At 37.8% G+C, this 27,892-nt stretch overlaps 2 protein-coding genes across 20 annotated transcripts in view; one reads left to right on the forward strand and one right to left on the reverse strand.

Annotated features, from left to right (window-relative positions):
• SLC17A4 (solute carrier family 17 member 4) overlaps positions 1-19,827 on the forward strand; it is a 61,893-nt gene extending 42,066 nt beyond the window's left edge. Inside the window, exons 14-15 of one of the 4 annotated variants that reach the window (XM_084967608.1) lie at positions 6,031-6,169; positions 8,415-9,973. In XM_084967608.1, coding sequence (XP_084823734.1) covers positions 6,031-6,169; positions 8,415-8,423 — 148 coding nt within the window. In that variant the 3' untranslated portion in view covers positions 8,424-9,973. Of the gene's footprint in view, positions 1-6,030; positions 6,580-8,414; positions 9,974-19,650 lie in introns of those variants that run through there. The other 3 variants (XM_084967610.1, XM_084967611.1, XM_084967609.1) reach the window with 3 other exon arrangements.
• SLC17A1 (solute carrier family 17 member 1) overlaps positions 1-27,892 on the reverse strand; it is a 67,703-nt gene that overhangs the window by 10,936 nt on the left and 28,875 nt on the right. For 8 of the 16 annotated variants that reach the window (XM_021098313.2, XM_021098314.2, XM_021098311.2 and 5 more), the window contains 6 exon segments: positions 24,308-24,426; positions 24,045-24,206; positions 22,881-23,013; positions 22,631-22,778; positions 14,474-14,564; positions 5,479-5,615 (listed from right to left, as the gene is read on the reverse strand). In XM_021098313.2, coding sequence (XP_020953972.1) covers positions 5,481-5,615; positions 14,474-14,564; positions 22,631-22,778; positions 22,881-23,013; positions 24,045-24,206; positions 24,308-24,426 — 788 coding nt within the window. In that variant the 3' untranslated portion in view covers positions 5,479-5,480. 16 annotated transcript variants of the gene reach the window in all.

Here is a 27,892-nt window from a genome sequence, read left to right on the forward strand (position 1 = left end):
GGAACTAAACACCTGCAGCAGTTGGTCAGAACATCCCCTTATCATGTTCTGAGGCTACCAGGAGTGGCTGACTCGGTGGTCAAACATTGTGTGCCCTGCCAGCTGGTTAATGCTAATCCTTCCAGAATACCTCCAGGAAAGAGACTAAGGGGAAGCCACCCAGGCGCTCACTGGGAAGTGGACTTCACTGAGGTAAAGCCGGCTAAATACGGAAACAAATATCTATTGGTTTTTGTAGACACCTTTTCAGGATGGGTAGAGGCTTATCCTACTAAGAAAGAGACTTCAACCGTGGTGGCTAAGAAAATACTGGAGGAAATTTTTCCAAGATTTGGAATACCTAAGGTAATAGGGTCAGACAATGGTCCAGCTTTCGTTGCCCAGGTAAGTCAGGGACTGGCCAAGATATTGGGGATTGATTGGAAACTGCATTGTGCATACAGACCCCAAAGCTCAGGACAGGTAGAGAGGATGAATAGAACCATTAAAGAGACCCTTACCAAATTGACCACAGAGACTGGCATTAATGATTGGATAGCTCTCCTGCCCTTTGTGCTTTTTAGGGTGAGGAACACCCCTGGACAGTTTGGGCTGACCCCCTATGAATTGCTCTACGGGGGACCCCCCCCGTTGGCAGAAATTGCCTTTGCACATAGTGCTGATGTGCTGCTTTCCCAGCCTTTGTTCTCTAGGCTCAAGGCGCTCGAGTGGGTGAGGCAGCGAGCGTGGAAGCAGCTCCGGGAGGCCTACTCAGGAGGAGACTTGCAAGTTCCACATCGCTTCCAAGTTGGAGATTCAGTCTATGTTAGACGCCACCGTGCAGGAAACCTCGAGACTCGGTGGAAGGGACCTTATCTCGTACTTTTGACCACACCAACGGCTGTGAAAGTCGAAGGAATCCCCACCTGGATCCATGCATCCCACGTTAAGCCGGCGCCACCTCCCGATTCGGGGTGGAAAGCCGAAAAGACTGAAAATCCCCTTAAGCTTCGCCTCCATCGCGTGGTTCCTTACTCTGTCAATAACTCCTCAAGTTAATGGTAAACGCCTTGTGGACAGCCCGAACTCCCATAAACCCTTATCTCTCACCTGGTTACTTACTGACTCCGGTACAGGTATTAATATTAACAGCACTCAAGGGGAGGCTCCCTTGGGGACCTGGTGGCCTGAATTATATGTCTGCCTTCGATCAGTAATCCCTGGTCTCAATGACCAGGCCACACCCCCCGATGTACTCCGTGCTTACGGGTTTTACGTTTGCCCAGGACCCCCAAATAATGAAGAATATTGTGGAAATCCTCAGGATTTCTTTTGCAAGCAATGGAGCTGCGTAACTTCTAATGATGGGAATTGGAAATGGCCAGTCTCTCAGCAAGACAGAGTAAGTTACTCTTTTGTTAACAATCCTACCAGTTATAATCAATTTAATTATGGCCATGGGAGATGGAAAGATTGGCAACAGCGGGTACAAAAAGATGTACGAAATAAGCAAATAAGCTGTCATTCGTTAGACCTAGATTACTTAAAAATAAGTTTCACTGAAAAAGGAAAACAAGAAAATATTCAAAAGTGGGTAAATGGTATGTCTTGGGGAATAGTGTACTATGGAGGCTCTGGGAGAAAGAAAGGATCTGTTCTGACTATTCGCCTCAGAATAGAAACTCAGATGGAACCTCCGGTTGCTATAGGACCAAATAAGGGTTTGGCCAAACAAGGACCTCCAATCCAAGAACAGAGGCCATCTCCTAACCCCTCTGATTACAATACAACCTCTGGATCAGTCCCCACTGAGCCTAACATCACTATTAAAACAGGGGCGAAACTTTTTAACCTCATCCAGGGAGCTTTTCAAGCTCTTAACTCCACGACTCCAGAGGCTACCTCTTCTTGTTGGCTTTGCTTAGCTTCGGGCCCACCTTACTATGAGGGAATGGCTAGAGGAGGGAAATTCAATGTGACAAAGGAACATAGAGACCAATGTACATGGGGATCCCAAAATAAGCTTACCCTTACTGAGGTTTCTGGAAAAGGCACCTGCATAGGGATGGTTCCCCCATCCCACCAACACCTTTGTAACCACACTGAAGCCTTTAATCGAACCTCTGAGAGTCAGTATCTGGTACCTGGTTATGACAGGTGGTGGGCATGTAATACTGGATTAACCCCTTGTGTTTCCACCTTGGTTTTCAACCAAACTAAAGACTTTTGCGTTATGGTCCAAATTGTCCCCCGGGTGTACTACTATCCCGAAAAAGCAGTCCTTGATGAATATGACTATAGATATAATCGGCCAAAAAGAGAGCCCATATCCCTGACACTAGCTGTAATGCTCGGATTGGGAGTGGCTGCAGGCGTGGGAACAGGAACGGCTGCCCTAATCACAGGACCGCAACAGCTGGAGAAAGGACTTAGTAACCTACATCGAATTGTAACGGAAGATCTCCAAGCCCTAGAAAAATCTGTCAGTAACCTGGAGGAATCCCTAACCTCCTTATCTGAAGTGGTTCTACAGAACAGAAGGGGGTTAGATCTGTTATTTCTAAAAGAAGGAGGGTTATGTGTAGCCTTAAAAGAGGAATGCTGCTTTTATGTGGATCATTCAGGAGCTATCAGGGACTCCATGAGCAAGCTCAGAGAAAGGTTAGAAAAACGTCACAAAGAAAAAGAGGCTGGCCAAGGATGGTTTGAGGGATGGTTCAACAAGTCCCCATGGGTGACCACCCTGCTTTCTGCTCTAACAGGACCCCTAGTAATACTGCTCCTGTTGCTTACAGTTGGGCCTTGCTTAATTAATCGGTTTGTTGCCTTTGTTAGAGAACAAGTGAGTGCAGTTCGGATCATGGTACTTAGACAGCAGTACCAAGGCCTTCCAAGCTAAGGAGAAACTGACCTTTAGCCTTCCTAGTTCTAAGATTAGAACTATTAACAAGAGAAGAAGTGGGGAATGAAAGGATGAAAATGCAACCTGACTCTCCCAGAACCCAGGAAGTTAATAAGAAGCTCTAAATGCCCTCGAATTCCAGACCCTGTTCCCTATAGGTAAAAGATCATACTTTTTGCTGTTTTAGGGCTTGCTTTCTGCTCTGTACAAAACTTTGTGGAAGGGGAAAAACAGGCCCCTGAGTATGTGCCTCTATGCTTGAAACTTCTTGAAACTGCTCCTAACTGCTTGTTTGGTTTCTGTAAACCTGCTTGCATAAGATAAAAAGAGGAGAAGTCAATTGCCTAACGGACCCCAGTAAGATCGGGCGTGCCACAAAATGTTGAAAATCCTGATAAATATATCTTGGTGACAATATGTCTCCCCCACCCAGAGACAGGCACAAACATGTAACTCCAGAACAACTTAAAATTAATTGGTCCACAAAGCGCGGGCTCTCGAAGTTTTGAATTGACTGGTTTGCGATATTTTAAAAATGATTAGTTTGTAAAAGCGCGGGCTTTGTTGTGAACCCCATAAAAGCTGTCCCGACTCCACACTCGGGGCCGCAGTCCTCTACCCCTGCGTGGCGTACGACTGTGGGCCCCAGCGCGCTCGGAATAAAAATCCTCTTGCTGTTTGCATCAAGACCGCTTCTCGTGAGTGATTTGGGGTGTCGCCTCTTCCGAGTCAGGACGAGAGGGATTTTAACTCGACTGGCCTTTCACTATCATAAATATAAATATTAACTTTTACAAAGCAAGGGACTCTATCAAGAAAGTAAAAAGACAACCTCAGAACAGGAGAGACTGTTTGCAAATCACATATCTGATAATTCCATAATCTAGAATATATAAACACAGCAACAAAAAGATAACCCCCCAAAAATGGACAAAAGACTTGAATATTTTTTCAAAGAAGATATACAAATGACCAATAAGCAATGAAAAGATGCTTAACATCATTAATCATTAGAGAAACACAAATCAAAACCACTTCAAACCCAATAGGATGGTTACAAGACAAAAACAAAGCAGAAAAAAACAAACACAAGGATGCAGAGAATTGGAACCCTCAATGCATTGCTGGTGGGAATGCCAAATGGCGCTGCCACCATGGAAAACACAATATTCAAAAAGTTAAACACAGAATTACCATATGATTTCAAATTTACACTCCTAAATACATACCCAAAAGAACTAAAATTTTCACACAACAGGACACAAAGGTCTACAACAGTCTATTGACAATGGCTAAAAAGTAGAAACAACCCAAATATCCATCAAAAGATAAATAAACAAAATGTGATGTATCCAAACAATCGAACATCACTCAGCCACAAAGGCAGAGTAGTACTACTTGGTACACCATGAATGACACTTGCAAACAGTATGCTAAGTAAAAGAGGCTCATCACGAAAGACCAACTACATGACTCCATTTACATGAAATGTCCAGGAGAGGCAATTCTATGGAGACAGGAGTGACTGCTTAGAGTTGGAAGGACGAGGAAACTGTGGTGATGGTTACATGTATCTGACTATAATAAGACTAACAATAATGACTATCTTGACAGTGTAACATCTTCTGGGCATGTCTTTGTAGGTGTATCACCCATGCGTGTATTCTTACAGACTTTCATTTTGCCAGTTTTTAAAAATTTAGTGTCTTTTAAGTTTCTTTTAATCTAGAGACTCCTCCATCACTTTTGTTTTTCCTTGTAATTCGTTTGTTAAAGAATCTGAGTCTTTTGACCACAGCTTGTATTTGCTGATATCTTTAGTTTGAAGGTGACCTTGGTGGTGGTGTGATCTTTCAACAGAATGAAACATAAGATCTCTCTTTGTGATAACAGCCACTGATGCACGACCCTGGGTCCCTTAATTCACTGGGGTTTGCAAAATGGGGATATTCTATTTGTGTGTTAGTTGAACTGATTCTACAAAGAAACATTTCTCCTACCATTTATTTACCACCAACAGTTTAGAGAAGAAAGGCACAATACCAAATTCTCCTTTGAACTCTAATGGACCCTTTGTCTCTGCTATTCATTTGAAAACCATTCTAGGCAGGATCACCCTTAGGGTGCCTCTTATCAAACCCATTAGTAAATTCTCAGACTTTATATAATTTGACCCCGTGATAGAATTTGCCACAGATACTCATCCCCACCTTTTTCACTTTTCTTCTGCAATACTGCATTCTCCAACTGTCCTTCCCACTTCACCAAAGGCAAAGCTTCCCAGCTTCCCTTGCAAGTCTCCCCCTCTGTTCCTCACCTTTAAATGTTAGGCCCAGGTTCCCAAATTTATATCTCTAATCTCAGTATCTCCCCAGAATTCTAGAGCAGTTCATCTCCTGGGCTGCATGCCATCTCTATCAGGATGTCGAAGTTTCAGACTTTACCCAGTCCCCTCTTCTCCCCCAAATCTGCACACCTTATTTTCTCCTGTCTCAAGTCAGCAACAACATGGATTGCTCAGGGGCCATCTTCATTCAGATCCCCTCTCTTTTGCAATCCCAGTTTCAAAATCTGTCCTTAATCTGATTGTTTCTTACCTTCAGAGATAGGTGTTTTGTCTTTCTTTAGCCCAGTCCTGAACTTCTGCTTTAGCAAATATAATGTAGAGGATTTGGCTTATCACATTAATGGCTGACATCAGGAAGAAGATTTTAAACCAGGAAGATTCTGAATCCTGAGAAATTAAAGTGCAAAGTCATTATAAACTATTGGTCTTGTGGTTGTATTCTGTAGCATTTAAAATGTAATGTTAAAATTAATATAGGCTCAACTCAGGTTGCTTAAACATAGCAAAACACTCTCATTAGGAATAAAAAAGTCACAATTTCACGCTACAAAGATAACGACTATTTGTCCATGTTTTGGTTTATTTCAATGTACATATAATTTTTCATTATAGGTATATAACATAGTGCTAATGCCAAGAATGTGTATGGTTTTTCATTGAGAAATATCTCATAAATGTTAGCATATCAGGAAATATCTGACTACATCATAACTGTTCTTGGCTGGTTAGCAATACAGCATTTAGATTTATAGAATTTATAAAAGCATCCCTTATTTCTTTCTTTTTTTTTTTTTCTTTTTAGAGACGTTCCCAGGCTAGGGGTTGAATTGGAGCTGAGGCTGCTGGCCTATGCACCAGCCACAGCAATGCCAGATCTGAGCCACGTCCGAGACCTACACCACAGCTCCTGGCAATGCTGGATCCTTAAACCACTGAGCAAGGTCAGTGATTGAACCCACATCTTCATGGATACCAGTCTGGTTCATTACCACTGTGCCACCATGGAAACTCCTCTTATTTCTTTATATTTCAGTTGTTTTTCACTTTTGTTGTTTCTTGGGTACAATAAGGTGTTATACTTAATATACTTAGTGTTACATACACAGCAATGTTTCTGAATAAGATTTATCAGACACCCTTTCCTTTTTATGAAAATGGGTGACATTTTCTCTTTCAGCCTATAATATGATCAGTTTTATTAATACATTTTATTAATAGAACCACTTTTACTTTCATAGAAAATGGCTTAATCATGATGTCACATATATTTTAATATGTTGGTGGATTCTATGTATAGGTAATTTATTTTCTGCATCTATATTCAGAGATGACATTAAATTTCAGTTATATTTCAGACTTGTTTTTACCATTTTGCCCTTTCCTTTTTCATCAGCTGAGGCTAAGCTTTATGTAGTTAAATGTACAATGCATCATGACTGGGTTTTGGTTTCTGGTACCATGCTTTTGAAGGACATTCTGCCCAAAGTTTAAATAATTATTAAACTCCTATTTTACTTTAGTAACTTTTCTTAATTTACACTTTTTAATCATCTAGGATTAACTTGGGGGTAAATATGAGAACAGAGTGTAATTGCATTTTTTTTTTTTTTGGAACTTGACCAAATCATCATCAGTTTCATTTAAAATATAACTAAAAGTAGACATGGAAGAAATAAAACAGTATGCTTCCTGCCAAATTAGACATTAAATATATTTGTAGTGATTTCTGTAATTAAAACATGCCAAATTTGATAGGTAATAGGCAAACGAACTGGAGAGAGAGAAAAAATAAGATGTGCTTAGAAATATAATGATAAATAAAGTTTGTGATAATTTTAATAGAATTCATTTTGATTTGACATTGAAGTCCAACCTAGAAACTTGATGTGTTTCTTCCTTCTAATATTTCACTGATGTTGCTCAGTAAGTGTGCAGATTTCTTCATATGGACTTGGCACAATTTTTGAAATACCCATAGGTATTTTGCAATATTGGTTGATACTGTGCTTTAGATTTTTCCACATTATGCTACCTGATTTTTTCCCCCAGAATGACAATAATATTCTCTGTATATGATGTTATATTTTTCCTCCACACTTATGTTGTCTCTATCTGTAATTTAGTTTTTTTGACAGTTGTGTTTGCTAACATTTTCAGAATGCTAAACAATAGCACACATAGCAAAGACACTTATTTCTGATTTAAAAGTATAAGAGAATAAAAATACTAATAGCTGTTATGCATTGACCATATAAACATCTAACACTTGCATACATGACCTGATTTGGTAATTACCTTAACCTCATGAGATTTCTATGTCATCTTAGACATTTAAAGCTGGAAACACTGAGACTTAGATTAAGTAATGTTTCCAGGTCACACAGCTTATAAGTAGCTGAGCTAAAACTTGAATAAGATAGTTCAGTAGCTACTGATAGTACAGTTAAGTAGCTGATTCTTAATTGTTTCTAGTGGTTTTATTTAAAGAAAACCCTTTTTTTTCTTCCTAATGCAATTTTTCTTTGGTTAATGTTTACTTCATTTTTTATGTTCTCTTTACAACTGTCAATGTTTCTATGTCTTTATTTTAGGCTTGCATTTTATATATAAATAGCATATGAATGGCTTTTGTTTTGAATCCAGTCTTAACCTTTGTCCTTTAATTGCAGAGTATAGTCCATCTATATTTATTGTGAGTTCTGGTATATTTGGATTTCTAGCATCTGTTTGTGCTTTCAGTTTTTCTGATTTTCAACCTATATTCCTACCCACCTACCCCATTTCTTACCTTCTTTCACAATGAGGGGCTTTTGCTTCCTTTTTAAAAATTCCATGTTTTCCCTTCTCTCCAGGGTTGAAAGTTCCACACTATGTGTCTTAAAGTTGTAACACCCATACCAAAAAATGTAATACTAATCATTATATTAAAAAAAATTAGAGGGTGCAGGAGGAGGGAAAACAAGGAGTTGTTCAATGGGTATGAGCTTCAGTCATGCAAGATGACAAAGTTCTAAAATCTATTATACAACAATGGTTAACAATACTAACTATACAATATTGTAAAACACTTAAACTTTGTTAAGAGGGTAAATTTATGCCTTTTTTTAACATACACAATTTAAAAAAGAAAGTTGAAGAAAAATCCTGTAGTCTCTCTTTAACTGATTCATTTTTTAAAAATAAAAGAACACCTGAGAAACAAAAACCAAGCAGGAGGCATAACTCTCCCAGACTTCAAGAAATACTACAAAGCCACAGTCATCAAAACAGTGTGGTACTGGTATCAAAACAGACAGACAGACCAATGGAACAGAATAGAGAATCCGGAAATTAACCCTGACACCTATGGTCAATTAATCTTTGACAAGGGAGGCAAGAACATAAAATGGGAAAAGGAAAGTCTATTCAGCAAGCATTGCTGGGAAACCTGGACAGCTGCATGCAAAGCAATGAAACTAGAACACACCCTCACACCATGCACACAAATAAACTCCAAATGGCTGAAAGACTTAAATATACGACAGGACACCATCAAACTCCTAGAAGAAAACATAGGCAAAACACTCTCTGACATCAACATCATGAATATTTTCTCAGGGCAGTCTCCCAAAGCAATAGAAATTAGAGCAAAAATAAACCCATGGGACCTCATCAAACTGAAAAGCTTTTGCACAGCAAAGGAAACCAAAAAGAAAACAAAAAGACAACTTACAGAATGGGAGAAAATAGTTTCAAATGATGCAACTGACAAGGGCTTAATCTCTAGAATATATAAGCAACTTATACAACCCAACAGCAAAAAAGCCAATCAATCAATGGAAAAATGGGCAAAAGACCTGAATAGACATTTCTCCAAAGAAGATACACAGATAGCCAGCAAACACATGAAAAAATGCTCAACATCGCTGATTATAAGAGAAATGCAAATCAAAACTACCATGAGATACCACCTCACACCAGTCAGAATGGCCATCATTAATAAATCCACAAATAACAAGTGCTGGAGGGGCTGTGGAGAAAAGGGAACCCTCCTGCACTGTTGGTGGGAATGTAAACTGGTACAGCCACTATGGAGAACAGTTTGGAGATACCTTAGAAATCTATACATAGAACTTCCATATGACCCTGCAATCCCACTCTTGGGCATCTATCCGGACAAAGCTCTCCTTAAAAGAGACACGTGTACCCGCGTGTTCATTGCAGCACTATTCACAATAGCCAGGACATGGAAACAACCCAAATGTCCATCGACAGATGATTGGATTCGGAAGAAGTGGTATATATACACAATGGAATACTACTCAGCCATAAAAAAGGATGACATCATGCCATTTGCAGCAACATGGATGGAACTAGAGAATCTCATCCTGAGTGAAATGAGCCAGAAAGACAAAGGCAAATACCATGTGATATCACTTATAACTGGAATCTAATATCCAGCACAAATGAACATCTCCTCAGAAAAGAAAATCATGGACTTGGAGAAGAGACTTGTGGTTGCCTGATGGGAGGGGGAGGGAGTGGGAGGGATCGGGAGCTTGGGCTTATCAGACACAACCTAGAATAGATTTACAAGGAGATCCCGCTGAATAGCATTGAGAACTATGTCTAGATACTCATGTTGCAACAGAAGAAACGGTGGGGGAAAAACTGTAATTGTAATGTATACATGTAAGGATAACCTGACCCCCTTGCTGTACAGTGGGAAAATTTAAAAAATTATGAAAAAAAATAAAAAAATAAAAGAACATTTTCATTTCCTTCAGTCTTTCCAAGATTAGATACACTATTTTTCTTATACTTTAGCTATATCTTGTTTGTATTTATAACTCTATGTGTTACATTATTAATAGTATTTTATAAAGTCAGTATTTAAAAATTTCTCCATTATAATCTTACATCTTTTTGTTGCATTAATTCCAAAATAGTTACAACATTTGTTACTAGAATGAATGGCATTTATATTTATTTCTAGTGTTCATAAGTATTGTGATTTAAATATATTAATTTCATTTTTCAGTAAACTTACTAAATTATTATTGTTTACTTTTCCTATTTTTAAAATTGTATTGGTTTTGTTGGTTTTCTTAAATAATTATAGAAGCATTGAAAAATTGAAGCTTTATTTTATCTTTTTTTTTTTTTTTTTTTTGTCTTTTTGCCATTTCTTGGGCTGCTCCTGTGTCATATGCAGGTTCCCAGATTAGGGGTCTAATAAGAGCAGTAGCTGCCAGCCTACATCAGAGCCACAGCAACATGGGATCCAAGCTGCATCTGCAACCTACACCACAGCTCACGGCAACGTCAGATCCTTAACCCACTGATCAAGGCCAGGGATCAAACCCGCAACCTCATGGTTCCTAGCCAGACTCGTTAACCACTGAGCCATGATGGGAACTCCTATCCTAATTCTTAAGTCTCTTATTTTTTAGAACAATATCCAGAAGCTCTAGTACAATATTAAAAAGTGAAATAAAAAGATAAGTAGAATAGGCTTGAGCCTGTAGAGTAGGTGTGAGCATCCTTTTTTCATTTGTCACCTTAAGGGAAATGCCTTATGTTTCTTCATTGTGTAAGAATAACTATGTATTTTGGTATATAAGAACTTCCAAATTAAATAATTTCCATTCCTTTCTTGGTGCTAATAGGAATTTTATTTTAAAATCATGCGTAGCTATTGGAATGTTCTGCAACAATTGATGTAATCTTTTTTTTTTTTTTTTTTTTTTTTTTTTTTTTTTTGTCCATTCACCTTATGTGATGAATTACACCAGAAATTTTCTTACATTAAACCATCTTTCCTTTACTGGGATAAAATATGCTTGGTAATAATACATTGTTTTTTTCATATATTGTTGGCTTTGGCTAACTAATAATTTCTTTAGGACTTTTGCTTATAACTTCATAAGTAAAACAGGCCTAAAATTTTTTCTTTTATTGTTATCATCTGGTTCTAGAGTCAAGATTATACTAGCCTCAAAATTTTTTTTTAACTTCTGGCATGAATAGTATAAGACAGGAATAATCTGTTCATTGAAAATTTTCTTTAAACACAGCTGGAATCCAGTCTAGGCCTGAGTTAATCTTTTGGAAGATATGGAGATGTTTGACCCCTATTTCAATTTCTTCTATTTTTATTCATCTATTCATAGTCTTTATTTTTTTTGAGAAATTTTGTTAAGTGATTTTTATTTTATTTATTTTTGTCTTTTTGCCTTTACTTGAGCCACTCCCAAGGCATGTAGAGGTTCCCAGGCTAGGGATCTAATCGGAGCCATAACCACTGGCCTACACCAGAGCCACAGCAATGGGGGATCCGAGCTGCGTCTGCAACCCACACCGCAGCTCACGGCAAGGCTGGATCCTTAACCCACTGAGCAAGGCCAGGGATTGAACCTGCAACCTCATGGTTCCTAGTCGGATTCGTTAACCACTGCACCACGATGGGAACTCCAAGTGATATATATTTTAAAAATGCATTTGATCATCCAATTTTCCAAAGTTTTTGGCATAGAGTTGTTTTTAATATCCTTAGCTTTTAATCTATATAGTCTTTGAAAAAATTTCTCATTTTGCATTTTATTTATTTGAACCTTCTCTCTTTTATCTTGCTCCAGAATGTTTATCTTATTAATATTTTCCAGTTTCCAGGTTTAGATTTTGTGTACCTCCTATACTGTTTTATTAACTATGGAATTGATTTCTATTTTTACTCTTATTAAATCAATACTTATTATTTTGGTTTGCCTTTTTTCCAAAATTTTCTGGAGTTCTATGATTTCTGATTGTGAAATCATATTTACTGAAACTTTATGCATTAGTAAATTCTGGAGTATGGATTTAGGATGAGTTTCTATAGAAAAAAACTTTGCTTCCACTAGGCATCTGTGGACCATTTGAAATTCAATTCTTGTCTTATGGCATTTGGATCCAGTAGAGTTTGCATTGAGCATCAAACCCTTGAGAGGATTAGTTTATTGTATCAAATGTTTGGAAGAGTCTTAATTCAATTTTTCCTCTCCTTTTGTAGTAAGGCTGAGATGGACAAGTCTCCTCACTGGGAAGAGACCTCAGACAGTTCTGGAGGCATGTTTCCTGCCATCTTTTGGGCAAGTCAGCTCAGGAGGTCTGAGTGAACTCCAAGCTCAGGGAGAGAAAACACACCCTGGTGTCCTGAGTTCTCTTCTAGTGAGGTTACCTCTTTGATCAGGGAGCTTCCATGGTTATAGTGATGTTTCCAGACTTTCTGATACCCTGAGTTCTAGCACATGATGGTGGAAGGCTTCTCTCTATGGGAAATTTGGCTAAGGTGAGTACAAATTGTCTTTCTTTGGCCAAAGTCATGGGATAAGGAACATTTGGAGGAAATGCCTGCACACGGCTTCTTCTCAGCCCGTAGGTTTTACTTCAAGTTTGTGGTAGTAGTGTGAGGTTTCAGTCCTTAGTGATTATAGATTTATGCCAGCATTTTCATTCAGAGTCTTCTTTTATGAGCAGTTTAGGGATATTATCTCTCACCCTCTGTCTGTCCAATATAACTAAAGCTATAGATCACCCAGGATGGGCAATTTCCCCAAGGGATCCAGTGGCTTAACAGTCATTTGCTTCTCTGGAATCAAGCTCTTCCTTCATTTTTAACCTCTGAAATGTCCCCTTACTTTTTTTTTTTTTTTTTGACATCAGGCATGCATTTAACGAAATTGTTAAAATTTGATAAGGCACTTAAAAATTTTTTAACATAGATTCTTGGAGCACAGAATTCATCAAATTATATTAGCAAAGATTGCAAAGCCAATCATATATAGTGTGTTGGAGAAAGTGTATTCAGGTGTATCTAAACCTAGTCATAATAGATCAGTCAATCCTGGCCACAATAAATCCCGGCCAAAGATGAATTAATCTAACAAATAATAATGAAACAGTATTAATGGTTAGTGGGTAAGTTATGACTTAAGAAGAAAAGCCAGAACAAATGTGATGGTTGAGAAATGTTTACATGTTTTCAAATATTACTTGGATGATTATAGTGGTTTTGCCTCCACTAGGCAAGCAGCTTTGTGAACTAGGGTTTCTTATCAATTTATACAGTATTTCTTAAGAATAATCCATATATTTGTCATTTCTGTTGCATCTTTTCCTTTTTGCATCTCCAATCTACCATCTGGGATAATTTTAATTTCTCCCTAAAAAACTAACTTTAGTTTTTCTTTCAGTGTTAGCCTAGTTTTGATGAATTTCTATTTTTGTTTGAAATGGATGAATTTAAATTTCATTTTTGATGATGGATTTCTTTTCATGGGTTGTAGAATTCTAGACTAGCAGTTATTTTCTTTCAGCACCAGATAAGGCAGGTTTTTTTTTGTTTTGTTTTTTTGTTTTGCCATGCCCACAGCATGTGGAAGGTCCCAGGCCATGGACTGAACCTATGCCACACAGCAACCTGAGCTGCTTGCTGCAGTGACAATGCCACCAACACCAGGTCCTTAACCCTCTAAGCTACAAGGGAACTCCATGTTTTAAGGGGTTTTATTTATTTATTCATTTTGTGTTTTTATTGCCACACTTGTGGCATACGAAAGTTCTCAGGCTAAGGGTCAAATTGGAGATGCAGCTGCCAGCCTACACCACAGCAACACAGGATGTGAGCTGCATCTATAACCTATGCCACAGCTCACAGCAACACTGGATCCTTAACCCACAGGGTGAGGCCAGGGATTGAACCTGTAACCTCATGGATATAGTCGGGTTCATAAACCCCTGCACCACAGTGGGAACTCCCCACATTTCAGGTACTTTTAAGAGGAGATTTTCAGATAATTTTGTCTGCAGAAACAGAAATCAGCCTTCATAGAATTGTTTTTTGGTCATTTGAAAATTCTACTTGTTCCTAATTTTTCATTCCTTTTTGACAAAACTGTATCTTGTTACTTATGTTACTATTCACCCAGTCAATGACTTATTTTGATCAAGACCCCATACATTGTTAACAATCACAGAGGTCCACATGTGTTCCTATAACCAATGGTTAAAGAGTTACCAGCACAGCTACATGACATGTAACAAGAAAGAAATTGTATCATCTGTAAGTTTGGAGGGAATGATTGGTTTGGCCAAGTATAATATGGCCCCCAAACTCATAACTCACCTCTTGCTGATGTTTCCTCTGCAGTTTTTATCTGCGTTACCTTCTTTTCCTGTGCAATTAATACCAGAAAAATAATTACCCTTGTCTGGATGTTCCTTACCTGACTAAGCATCATTCCAGTCAGAGTGGAAGAAACTAATCCTCCTGTTAGTCCAATTACATTTGTAACTCCTTTAAGAAATCCATAATATCTATACAAAAATGAATGACAATGCACAGATATAAATTGAAACTTTTCAATTTCATCTAAATTGTCAGATTTTTTGGTAAAGTTGTTTATAACATTCTGTTACTTTTTTATTCTGTGCTAAGACTTACCACAATACACCCATCTTCATTACCCATATTGATAATTTTCCCTTTATTTTTCTTGATCTTTATTTCATTAATTTTATCAGTTTTCAAAGGAGCAACTTTGATATTGTTGGTTTTACACTTTTTCTTTGTTCTAATCGTCATAATTTCTTCCATCTACTTCCTTTGGGTTTTACTTGCTGCTTTTTTCCCTACCTGAGATACAAACATGATTATTGATTTTAAGACTTAACTGCCTTTCACTACATATGTGTAAAGCTATACATTTCTCTGGGAGTGATTTTAAATGCATCCCACATGCTTTGATATGTCATATTTCATTGTAATTTAAAGTATTTTCAAATTTCAAATATGATTTCTTCAATTTAAAGATGAATTTCAAAGCAATGGGCGTTATCTATCTTTTGCTTTTGATTGCAACCTTAACTTCACTGTGGTGAAAAATATATTCCAAACGATTTCAGTCGTTTAAAATTAATTGCACCTTGCTTTATGATTCATCATATTGTCAATTTCAGAAAACTGTCCCATGGGCAACTGAAAAGAATGGGAGTACAGTGTTCTACATATGTCAATTAGGTCAAGTCTATTAATTTTTGTTGTTTAATCATCCATATCCTTACTTTTTTTGTCTACCTCTTTTTTTATATAAGCTATCAAAAGAAGTGTGTGAAAATCTCTTCCTTCTTTGTAAATTTGTCTAGTTCTTTGAATTCTCTCAATTCATGATGAATATAATTTAGAGCTGTATGATTTGGTTCCAAAAAAGTAGAATTCCGTTATTTTTCTCTTTACCGTTATGAAGCATCACTCTTTATTTCTAGTAATGCTCTGTGCACTAAAGCCTATTTTATCTGATATTAACATAGTTATTCCAGGTTTCTTTTGATTAATACATGTTTGGCATTTGTTTTCTCATCCTTTTATTTCATCCTGTCTCTATCCTCATGCTTAATGTGTGCCTTTTATTTGTAGCATAGAGGTGCACTTCTTTTTATGAGTTTGACAATCTTTATACTTTACTTGGAATATTACTCCACATTAATTTAACATAATTACGGATATATTTGTGGTTATATTTATCTGCTCTCTATTTTCTATTTTATCTACCCTTTCTCATGGCACTTTTTATTTAGATTCATCCATTTTCATTTCATTTTCCTTCTATGACATTATTTCACTATTCTTTTCAGCACTGATATTATAACATGTACTCTTAAGTGTATTATGAATTGTAATTTTACTATTTTTTCTATAATGCCAGAATATAAGAACATTTTAAACTCTAGGTATCTCCCTATTCTTTGCATTATTGGTATTTTTATCCCTAAGTATATTTTGTTTCTTCCTGCATTTCAACTCACAAGATAATCTCTGTTGTTTTTAAATATCAAAGTCTTTTAATTCTACATGCATTTTTCCACACTCCCCACCCCCATTTCTCCTCGGTCTGTCTGGCATTTTCAGGTTTCATCAGGGATAATTTTTTTGACTCAAAATTGCTTTTAATATTTCTTTTAGTGAAGATCTGCTGAAGACAATTTCTCTATTTGCCTGTTTGAAAAGGTTTTGCTTTGATTTTTGAAGAATATTTTCACTAGGCATAAAATTCTAGGTTGATGTTTATTTTTCAGCATTTTATAGAGCTCATTTCATTATCTTCTGGTTTTCATAGTTTCTGTTGAGAAGTCCAATGTCAGGCTTATTATTGCCAGTTGAAATTTAGCCTATCTTTTCTCTCTAGCTCCTTTTAAGATTTTTCTCTTTATCTTTGGTTTTCAGCATTCTAACTATATACATCTATTTTTTAAATTTACATTTTATCATAATTTAATTTCAGACCTTTGTGCATGTGTGAATGTCTTTCATTGCCTTTCAGTCATTTGGGGCTGTTTTCTGTTAAAATATTGCTTATATCACATTTTATCTCTTTTCCTTCTGAGACTCAAGTATAGATTTGTTGGCCTTTTTACTTAATTCCACATTTCTGCTATTTATTTTCTATTTTCTATATGCTTTGACTTGGATTTTGTTAATGATATATTTTCTAGTTTATCAATCTATCTTCTCTGTGGTTAATTTGTCATTAAACCTATCAAGATCTTCATTTCATATATTTTCCATTTGATTGTTTTTATAGATTCCAAATTTATCTTTTCAACTATTTTCTTCAGTTTTCCCCCTGGTTTCTTGGGCATAGTAATCATAGGTATTTCAAAGTTCTTCTTTCCTGATAAGTTTAATATCTGTATCAGTTGTAGGACTCTAACTGCATTTTATGGTCATTGATCAAAGGGTCCTGTCCTTTGGCATACCTAGTAATTTTTATTTAATGCTGGACATCATGGGAAAAGAGAAAGAGACTTTAGAATATATTATATATGTATATTATTTTTTGTCTTTTTTTTTTTTTTTTTGCTGTTTCTTGGGCCGCTCCCACGGCATATGGAGGTTCCCCAGCTAGGGGTCAAATCTGAGCTGTAGCCACCAGCCTACGCCACAGCCACAGCAATGCAGGATCCGAGCCGAGTCTGCAACCTACAGCACAGCTCATGGCAATGCCGGATCCTTAACCCACTGAGCAAGGGCAGGGACCGAACCCGCAATCTCATGGTTCCTAGTCGGATTCGTCAACCACTGCACCACGACGGGAACGCCTATATTATAGTTTTGACAGAAAAGATTTACTCTTTCCTCTTATAGATTTGGAGGGGAGGAAACTGATCACTTTAACCTAATTAGGAAATTAACTGAGATGAGGCTAGGTTTCACTTTATTATTATTATTTTTTGTCTTTTTGCTATTTCTTGGGCTGCTCCCGCGGCATATGGAGGTTCCCAGGCTAGGGGTCCAATCAGAGCTGTAGCCAACGGCCTACACCAGAGCCACAGCAACGCGGGATCCGAGCTGCATCTGCAACCTACACCACAGCTCACAGCAATGCTGAATCCTTAACCCACTGAGCAAGGGCAGGGACCGAACCCGTAACCTCGTGGTTCCTAGTTGGATTCGTTAATCACTGCGCCACGACGGGAACTCCCAAGGCTAGGTTTCAATTTTGAGAAGACTCCATTTACCTCTGGTACCCTGCCCCACCCTCATTCGTTGGGTATAGCCCTCCATGGAATTAAATAGAGAGCTCAGTATACTCAACTATGTCTCTCCAGGCCCTGGTAGATTTTGATTCCTTAGTGTAGATTGTATGGGAAATTCTGCCATGTTTCTTACTGATTTTTAGCTTAGATTTTTTTTCACCCCTACCTATTGAACTTCAGAACTCAACAAACATCTCAAGAAGAGAAACTAATTTTGTGTTTAAGTTCCCTTAATTTCCAGTTCTGTCACTCTAGCCCTGTGCAACTGCCAAATGCTTGGCTAATTTCTCTGTATAGAGCAATAATCTGCTACCAGGGCCAAATCTGGAATATCAGCTTTTGCCAATTTCCAGAATGGCAGCTCACTTCTTCTGATGTCTTTGGTCTTAATGGTTTCTGCTGCTGTCTGATGCTTTTTAGTGAATACTTATGGTATTTTATCTGGACTTTTCCAGTTTTACCCAGCTGGAATGTATGTCATGCACAAGCTGTTCAATCCTATGTGGAAGTTTAACCATTTTTTTCAAATTTTGCTTTATGTTTGTAGAATGTCAGGTGCTTAGAAATATCATCTAGTGAATTAATTATAAAATACTCTTTTTTTATCTCTCATAATGTTATCTTGCCTTAAAGTCTACATTGCCTGATCTTCACCCACTCCCCCCGCCCCGTGCCCAATGGTTTTTGTCTTTTTAGGGCCAAACCTGTGGCATATGGAAGTTCTCAGGCTAGGGATCAAATTGGAGCTGCAGCTGCCAGTCTCTGCCACAGAAATGCCAGATCCTTAACCCCCTGAGGCCAGGGATGGAAGCTGAGTCCTTGTGGATGCTAGTCAGATTTGTTTCCTCTAAACCATGACATTTTCCCCTTTTTCATTACTTTTAATCTATTATGTTTTAGTTTTGCTTTTATTTACAATTTGGAAGCTTTAGATCTTTTATATTTCATGTTTTTCTGATACATTTGACTTAAAATTACCACCATTCTATTTTCCCCATCTATTTTATGTTCCTTTTAACTTCATTCTTCATTTCTTTTTCATTGTTTTTAAAATATCATTTCTTTTACATTCTTATTATCCCTCAATAGTTATCATGGAGATTAAAACATGTATCCTTGACTTATTATAGTCCAATACAAATTAATATTTTAAAAATTTCCTTAATGAAAGCACCTTAGGACATTTATACTTTCATCTTTTGTGCTATTTATTGTTGTGCATTTTTAAATTTTAATTTTTACTTAAAAATTATTATTATTTTAATAGTTATTTCCCCAATACAATTTTTTTCTACTGTACAGCATGGTGACCCAGTTACACACACATGTATATATTTTAATTTACATGTTTTTATGCCCTATGGAGTATTACTGTTTTTATTTTGTGAATTCAGTTATTATTAGATTTACTGTAATATTTTTTTCTCTCCATCTCTCTTTACTTGTTCCTATATCTCCATGCTTCATCTGTGATTTTTTTTTTTACTTCTTCCTGAAGAATTTTCATTTAATAATTATTTCATTGGGAGTCAGTTGCTGGTGTATTCTCACAATTTGCCTGAAATGTTTACATATATTATTTTAATTCTTAAAGGAAAACAAGGGAGTAATGATTTTTTCCCCTTTTTTTCACTGTTAGGAATTGGCCTTTTAGCTTTCATAGTTTCTGTTGAGAATTCACCTATCAGTATTACTGATGCTCCTTTGAGAGTAATGTACCTTTTGTATACGGCTGTCTTTAAGAAAGCACTTTTTTTTTTTTTTTTTTTTAGCAGTTTTGCTATAAAAAGTCTAGGTGTGGTTTTCTATTTATCCTATTATATATTCTGTAACTATAACACCTTTAATGACTACTTTCTCTTTTCAGATTCAGAAGTCTTCAGCATGCTGTGATGGTGGGAAAGGATTTACCTATTTTTTACTGAAAGAGGTGCCTTCATTCCATATTTAGAGACACACACAAAAAAATCCCCAGTGTCAAGAGTCTTGAGAACCATAACAATTCCTCTGAAAATCAATTACACATCCATAGTACAAAACAGTTCATTGATCTGAGAGTAGCAAGGTGAGAGCTTCTTATGCTCCATCCCTCACGCCACCCAAACCTCAGACAGTGAGGTATTTGACATGGGGAATGAAAACAACCCTGAGATTGTTTTAATGCAGGCAATTTTTTGGACAGCAATTAGCTCTAAAATTGCTTATTCTTCAGTTGCAGTGGCCCATGGTAAAAGCATTTTGGAAGTGTAAATAGCTGCTGAAATAGACTTTAAGACTTTCAATTTTATTGATTGTATATTTTGGTGTAATAATGATTTAGTAGAACCTAAATAAGATTCAGATATCTGAACTCTATACTTCAGTCCCACATGGAGGGAAATTCAAGGGTGCATGACCCATCCATCAGTCAAAAATAATTGAAGGCAATTTAAAAAAACTTTCGGAGCCTCCCTTTAAGAAATTCAAGGGAATGACAGTGCCTTCTTAACACATCTTTAGACTCCTATGTGCTTTTCTACTCTTGCTACCCCCCAAAGAGAGGGTCACTACATTCCCAGATCTTCTCTCACTCAGTCTCACTTCCCAAATAGTATTCTCACAGAACCACATCTATGTGTCCCCTCCTCTTCCTTCCAGACCTTCTTTCTTGCTACTTTCTTTCAGCTCAAATTTAATTCTTTGCCTTATTCCTCAGTTATAGCAAATATCATATTCCCCTAAAAGAACAATTTATCCTCTAAGAGAACTCTTTAATAATTCAGGGAAGTATATGATTAGGAACATTAGGAGTAAGTGTCATCCCTAACCCATTAAAAGTTTAAGCAAGAGAAATCAATATGGTTGCATCATAACACACATATGCCCTAAGTATTGAGGATGAGCTAGCTTAAGAGACTAAGATTTTTCCAAATTGCACCCAGCTAACATGCAATTTAGGCCCAGTGGAATGATGCAACTCAGGCCAAGTTCTATGTTTTCCAAGTCATTGCTGGCTAGGCACTGGCAAATAACACTAGTGAGGCATTGTCTATATCTAATAAGCTTTGGAGGCAGACATATGTAAGTATAAACTCTCCCTCTATGTCATCCTTAATCATACAACTTTACATACATTCATTTCTCTGGTCTTTTTTTTCCTCACCCACCCTATATTAGTAATATTATCTCACTCAGACTGGGGCTTGACAGACACAAAAATAATATTCAGCAAATGTCACAAAAACAGATATTTCTTTTATCTGTTTGTATATACAGTTTAAAATTTATCTGCTTTTCAGAGTGCGTATGGATCAGTTGGCATTTTGCATTCTACATCAAATAATCTTTTTATGTTTTTATATAATTCCAAATAATCAGAATGCCTGTAGGCACTTTTTTTTTGCACATTTTAGAGCCATACCTGTGGCACATGGAGGTTCCCAGGCTAGGGGGTTGAATTGGAGCTATAGCTGCCGGCCTATGCCACGGCTATGGCAACTCAGGATCCGAGCCATGTCTGCAACCTACACCACAGCTCATAGCAGTGATGGATCCCCAGCCCACTGAATGAGGTCAGGGATCAAATCTTCAACCTCATAGTTACCAGTTGGATTCATTTCTGCTGCGCCACAATGGGAACTTCCTGCAGGCATTTTTAAGGAGTGTCTCACAACTGAGTAAATCAAATGGATGCATGTCTTCACTACTCTAGCACTCACTTAGTGTAGAACTGATGGGTTAAGATTCTTTACAAAATTGTGACAAAGTGGACTATTCTTGGTTGATTTTTACCTCTCTATCCCAGGGCCACTACTTTAAAAAACTTCATAGAATTCTCTCCATATTGATCTATGTTCTCTAGGGAGTGCTGGCCCCATAAAGTACAATATGAACAGCACCCACTGAGTTGTGCAAATGGCAGAACTACTTCCTTCAGTCACAATAAATATATCTAACAGAAGATATAACATAGTAAAAAGAGGAAAATTTTTTTGCCAAACAGATTACCTGATTAAAATCCTAGGTAAGGAGTTCCTGTCGTGGCTCAGTGGCTAATGAATCCGACTAGGAACCGTGAGGTTGCGGGTTCGATCCCTGGCCTTGCTCAGTGGGTTAAGGATCTGGTGTTGCTGTGAGCTGTGGTGTAGGTCGCAGACGCGGCTTGGATCCTGCATTGCTGTGGCTATGGCATAGGCCAGTGGCTACAGCTCCGATTAGATCACTACCTGGGAACCTCCATATGCTGTGGGAGTGGCCCTAGAAAAGGCAAAAAGACAAAAAAAGAAAAAAAAAAAAAAACCCTAGGTAATATTCAACGCCAGTGATGAGATCTCAAGCTAACAATTTAGTATCCGAACCTCAGGTTCTCTAATTATAAAATAAATATTCCTAATTTATGGGATTTCATGAGGAGTAATAATATATAAACACATAAAATAATATTATTAATGAAGTAGTTATCACTTATAGATGTTTGCTATGTTCCAGGCACTATTCTAGTACTTAACTATATTAACTTGTTTAATCCTCTTATGAGGTAAACATTTTCTTATTTCTCCTATTTTATAGGTGAGAAATTGGCATACAGAAGTAAATAATTTGCTTGAGGAAAATGTTCATGAATCCCAATAGTCTGACTCTATGATTTGTTCTCCTGATCATTCGGTTATTCTTCTTCAAATACAAATGAGTTGCATACATTTACATATATCATTAGGTACATAATTATTACTTAAGTTTATATGTCTGACTTATATGGATGCTTCTTCAGAACTTTTGTCCTGCTAATCATCAACTCCAAAATAGCTGAAATCTTAAAACATCCTTGAGAACTTGAATACAAGAAAGAAAGATTTTTAAAACCCCACCTGGGAGCGATATCCAAAACATTTATTAATAATCCACCCATAGTAAAGCTTCCTGTTGCATTAGCAAGTGTCAGGAATATCATAGTGGCATGGAAGCTGGAACTCAGGTAAAGCAGGCTTAGGCAGAAGATGGCAGGCAGAAGAAGTCCTGTAGAGTGATTCAGACAACAGAGTCAGGTGCATCCTCTATACTCCCCAAAGATGGAGGAGAGATACCCCAAAGTGTTTGAATGTTCTTGTAGTTCCTTACCTAGAGAAGTGAAGAGTTTCCGGATGGTGAGTAGGCTGAGAATATTCTTGGACAGGAAGACATCTGCCATATGACCTGCTAGGACAGCAAAAATCCAGGCGAACAAATGGGGAAGGGAAGACAGCAGCCCATTCTGAGGAGGGAATGTTATTGTGAGAGTGAGTATAAGTAGAGTAATCCCTACACTGAAATTCACTATCTAAAATTTACACTGTCGTACAGGAAACCATCAGCAATACAACCTCAGAATTACTGCTGGGGACACACTACCCAAGAGAAAGAGAAAAACAGTTTTGAGGCCAGAAACAGTTATCACAATCTGTCTAGCTTTCTATTGTTAGTATCATGGGACCCTGAAAGGACCAGATGGTAAATAGGAAAACTGGGTTGGGAATGAGAAATGCTGTCCCTGGAGAAAAAGCTAGAGATGAAAATGTTAAGCATTGAAAACATGTATATGATGCTTCTTCTGGACCAGTTGCTGTTAATCCGTGCAACATATCCATGGTCTCATGGAAGATAAAACTGAATCAGAGAGAGCTTACACAGCCTCACTGTTAACACTGGTCCCTAGGTTGGGTTACTGGAAATATGTCATAGAATGACTCAAAGTGGGAATATCAGACTTCATTTTTAAAGGAGCCTTTTCTGGTTATTATGGCATCATACAGGGGAAGGTTCCAGGCATCAGTGATTTTCCAAGTCAGATAAACAGTGAGGTACTAGCCCTTTCAGAACAAGACCTGAATCATGGGTTCACAACCCAGGACTCTTTTACTTTCCCTGGGGGTGGGGTGGGGGGGGGAGGATTGGTTTGAGCTGGCAAGGGTGCTAGAGCCTGGGCCAATTGACTTTCAGGGAAGGTTCTCAGTCCCTGTAGGGAACAATGGTGTTGAGCTTTAAGTAATACAGAAGGGTGATCATATAGTGAATGGGAGACAGGGAATCTGTGGGAACGTGAGTGAGTGTTTATTTTTGTGGGAGTGCTAGATACTGTGTCCACACCTTTTGCTCTGGGAAATGTTGACATAATAATTGGAAACAACGAAATCTCCAGATAAAGAACTTCAGCTCAACAGAATGGAGGTGGACAAGGGCTAGAGTCACAGGAAAAAAAAAGTGGGTGCAGTCCTTCACAAAGTGATGAACAAAAGGTGTACTTACCTCTCTTATGTTAATTTGAAATCTGAAGTTGATAAACATTGGTGTATACATACTCAGGATGCTATTTGTCCAGAAAAAAGCGAAATTAGTGAGGGAAATGACCCAGAGTGGAGGAGACTTAATCATAGCCTTGATGGGCAGAGATGGCGAATTTGAGCTGTCCTGGAAAGGAACCCATTAATACTTAGCACAGTGGACAAGCTGGAACACATTTCATTTGGCACAGAATCTGGGGGATACCAAAGTGAGCATGCGCACTCTACCTGCTGGTCGAGGGAGGACGTGATGTATTCCTTCTCACCGATGCTTATAAATGGGTGATCCTTTGGGTATTCATAATACAGGATGAACCAGAGAAGACTTAAAACACAGCCCATAGCACCTATCAGAGCAGTGCAAGTTAGAATTAGAATTGCTTCTGACTGAAGTGAATGTTTTTGCCAAATTGATGTTTTTTGTTATTGGTTGGAGAACCTTGATCCCTTCTTTCTTTTTTGAAACTTTGCAACAAGGTTCACATTTTAATTGTTTTCTCTATATCCACAGCTGGCTCTCCCGACAGAATGAATTTCATAGAAATGGTGGCTAACCCTTTGGCCTCTCCTGATCTCTTAGTTTCTCTCTCTTTCCACTCAGGACAGCTGGGCCTCCTGGCTCTTAGGCCTTCACTCCACAGATTCCTAAGGTGTTCTATTTGAGAGTAGGGCACAGCTGAGCCCACACCAGGCTTGCTAATCACCCAGTTTTGAGAGCTAGGCCTTAGCCACGTTCCTAAGATATAGCCCAGGCCTTAGGAATTGTCCAAGTCCTCTAAGAGTTTGCCAAATTATTTGTTGTTTTGGGTTTTTTTTATATTAATTACCTGATTGGAAGGAATCCTCTGTTAGGATAGGAAGTAGGGTTCTAGAAGTGCACTTGTTCATTTAACAAATATTGGTTAAATGCCCATTATGTACCATGTACCATTCTAGATACTGGGAATATAGCAGTGAATAAAACAGACAAAAAGCCCTGCCTTAACAGACTTTCCTTTCTAATGGATAAGAAAGAGAGATAATGAAAAGTAAATAAATAAAAAGTAGAATTTGTCAATGGCAAGAGATATGAAAGGAAATTGTGGGGAGAGGAAGTAAGGAGTACCATGCTCAGGGAAGGCTAGGACATGAACGTGGTCATGGACACTCCAGGCAGAGGGAGCAGTATGTGCCATGGTCCAGAGTTATGAGGCCAGCATCCCTTGGCAGGGAAAAGGTAAAGTTGGAAATGAATGAGATTGAGAGCTAATGAGATCAGACTATGTGGAAACCTAGAGTCATTGTAAGATGTTAGACTTCTACAAGACACTTTAAGACAACATTTAACAAAATGTTTTGACAACATATAATTTTCATCTTGTTCTGTGTCCTGAGATCCCAAACCCAAGACAAAAGGTAAGTGGATAGAAGTAAATACCTAGTAAATACACATGCAATACATATATTTCTATATATTACTGTATTCAACTCAGAGAAAATTCATTTGATGCTATTAGCTCTTTTTCAAAATGAGAAAACAGATGCTCAGAAAAGTCTACCTACTTGACCAAGGACATAGAGTGAGTAAGTGGTAACTGGCATGTAAGAATGGATCATATTGTCTGGGAACAGCAACTAGCCCTAGAAGGGAAGCTTGGAGAAAACTTTGAAGGAAGAGAGACGTTAATGGCAAGCAGAAAAGGAGAGGTCTGCAAAAGAGAGTGAAAAACAATGGTCAGAAGGATGACCTTCAATGCAGGAAGAGGAACCTCAAACAGACTGAGATGAAAAGGAAGTGTCTGATCACTGAGGTTCAGTGTATGGTGTCAGAGGCAAAGGAACCAGGGAAAGGATGGTATTGTTGGGTATAGCTTAGAGTTCAGGTCTAACGTGGACTGAAGAACTTCCACTTGATACAGACACGGAGACTTAGCCAAGTCTAACATCTGAGAGGTATATAAAGAGTTTGGAAATCATCACTCCCAACTTCACAACAAGGAAAATGCTGAACAATCTGAAAATAAAATACTCTGCTTTGATCCATTAGAGACTTGAGGTCACGGGTCACATCACTGCTCCCCAAATTGGAGTAATGGACAGCCAGGTATAGAGAATGACAACTTCTCAGAACAGAAGCCCAGAAACAGAAAACTCCATTGGAACCAGTCAGTACTAGGGTGGGAAAATCTAGCAGTGGATGGCTTCCTGTAAACAAGTTTGAGAGTGCACAAGTCTGAGGGAAGGGGGCCTAGTGCTATGCAGACCCTCACTTTTGTGAGTTTCCTGTCCTACCAGGTTCTCACAGTGTATATAGGAGGAAAAGCCCTTAACTTTTCCTGGAGAGAAAGGGGAAAATAGCCATTTTGAATTACATCTAGAACATTCCTTTCTCAACAAAAATTGTTCAAAAGGAAACTATTTTACCAGAGCCTAACCAACTTAAGGGAAGGGCAATACACAACTCCAGCCTCTTCTTCCTATCTCACTTAAGGGGAAAAAAACTGAGAAGGACTTGTAAAGGTCAAGCTCAGGGGCACAGTCACCAAAACACTGAGACCTAGTCACAGGACTATAGAACACTGTCTCCCCACATACACAACTTACCACAATATCATAAAGGTTAGTTAGTGGAAAACAATTGGAAGAAGTGAGTGTCTCAAACCTTATTGGAGAAGTCTCTAGAGAAACTCAAAGACAACAGGAGAGGTAAAATTAAAGACCTCAGAGGAAAGCGTAGTTCTGAAACTTATAATTACAGCACACAATAAGCACAACCTAAACCCTAGCCAGAAAAACATAAAACCTCACTCTAAAGGGCTATTTATCTCAGTTCCTCTTACCTAGCACATCTTGTTGAGTTTTCAACAAGAAAAAACATGAGGCATACTAAAAGATAAAAACATAGATTGAAGAGAAAGAGCAAGCATCTGAACCAGATATAGCAGAGATGTTGGAATTATCAGATCAAGAATTTAAAACCACTATGCTTAAAATGTTTATGGAAAAATCAGACAATGTACAAGAACATGATTAATGTTAAATAGAGAGATGGAAACTCTAATAAAGAATTAAAAGCATATGCTAGAAGTCAAAAGACATGAACAGAAACAAAGACTGCCTTTCATGAGCTCATTAAAAGACTACACATGGTCATCAAAGAAAAAAATCACTGAGCTTCCAGAAATGTCCATAGAAATTTCCAAACCCAAATTGCAAATAGAAAGAAATAAAAAAGAACAGAATATCCAAGAATTGTGGGAAAATTACAATGGTGTAACATATGTGTAATGGGAACATCAGAAGGAGACGAGAAAGAACAGAATATTTCAAGCAATACTTACTAAGAATTTCCCAAACATAATGACAGATAGGAGAAGCTCAGAGAACACAAGCAGGATGAATGACCCCCCCACACCTCAAATTTACATCTTAATATGTGGTTATCATATTCTAACTACAGAAAATCAAAGAAAAGAGAAAAATTGGAAGGGAGCCAGAAGAAAAAAACAATCTAGGGAGTTAGGTTTAAATTTAGAATTCTTAGATTCCACTAGTCACAAATCCCTTATCACTGGTCTGGAGACTGTTCCTTCCTGGATCCACACTACTAGGAGTTTTGAATGGCTCTTTGTGGAAATTCTTGCCTTCCTCATCATGCTCCATCTACATTTTCTGCAAATAGTTTTGCCTGTCACGCCCATGGCCAAGTCTCAATTCAATGAATGCAGGGAAGACTCCTGCCAAATCTGAAGAAGTCTTGGTGGTATATGAGCCAAAAATTCTAGAATGATGATTAGAAGGGTCATGGGCCCTGATGAACCTATAATCTTGATA

Source organism: Sus scrofa, chromosome 7 (assembly GCF_054392235.1).
Source record: "Sus scrofa isolate SSC_HxYL_T2T_F1_AM1 chromosome 7, Sscrofa_HxYL_maternal_Yorkshire_Landrace_v2.0, whole genome shotgun sequence".
Classification (NCBI taxonomy): domain Eukaryota; kingdom Metazoa; phylum Chordata; class Mammalia; order Artiodactyla; family Suidae; genus Sus; species Sus scrofa.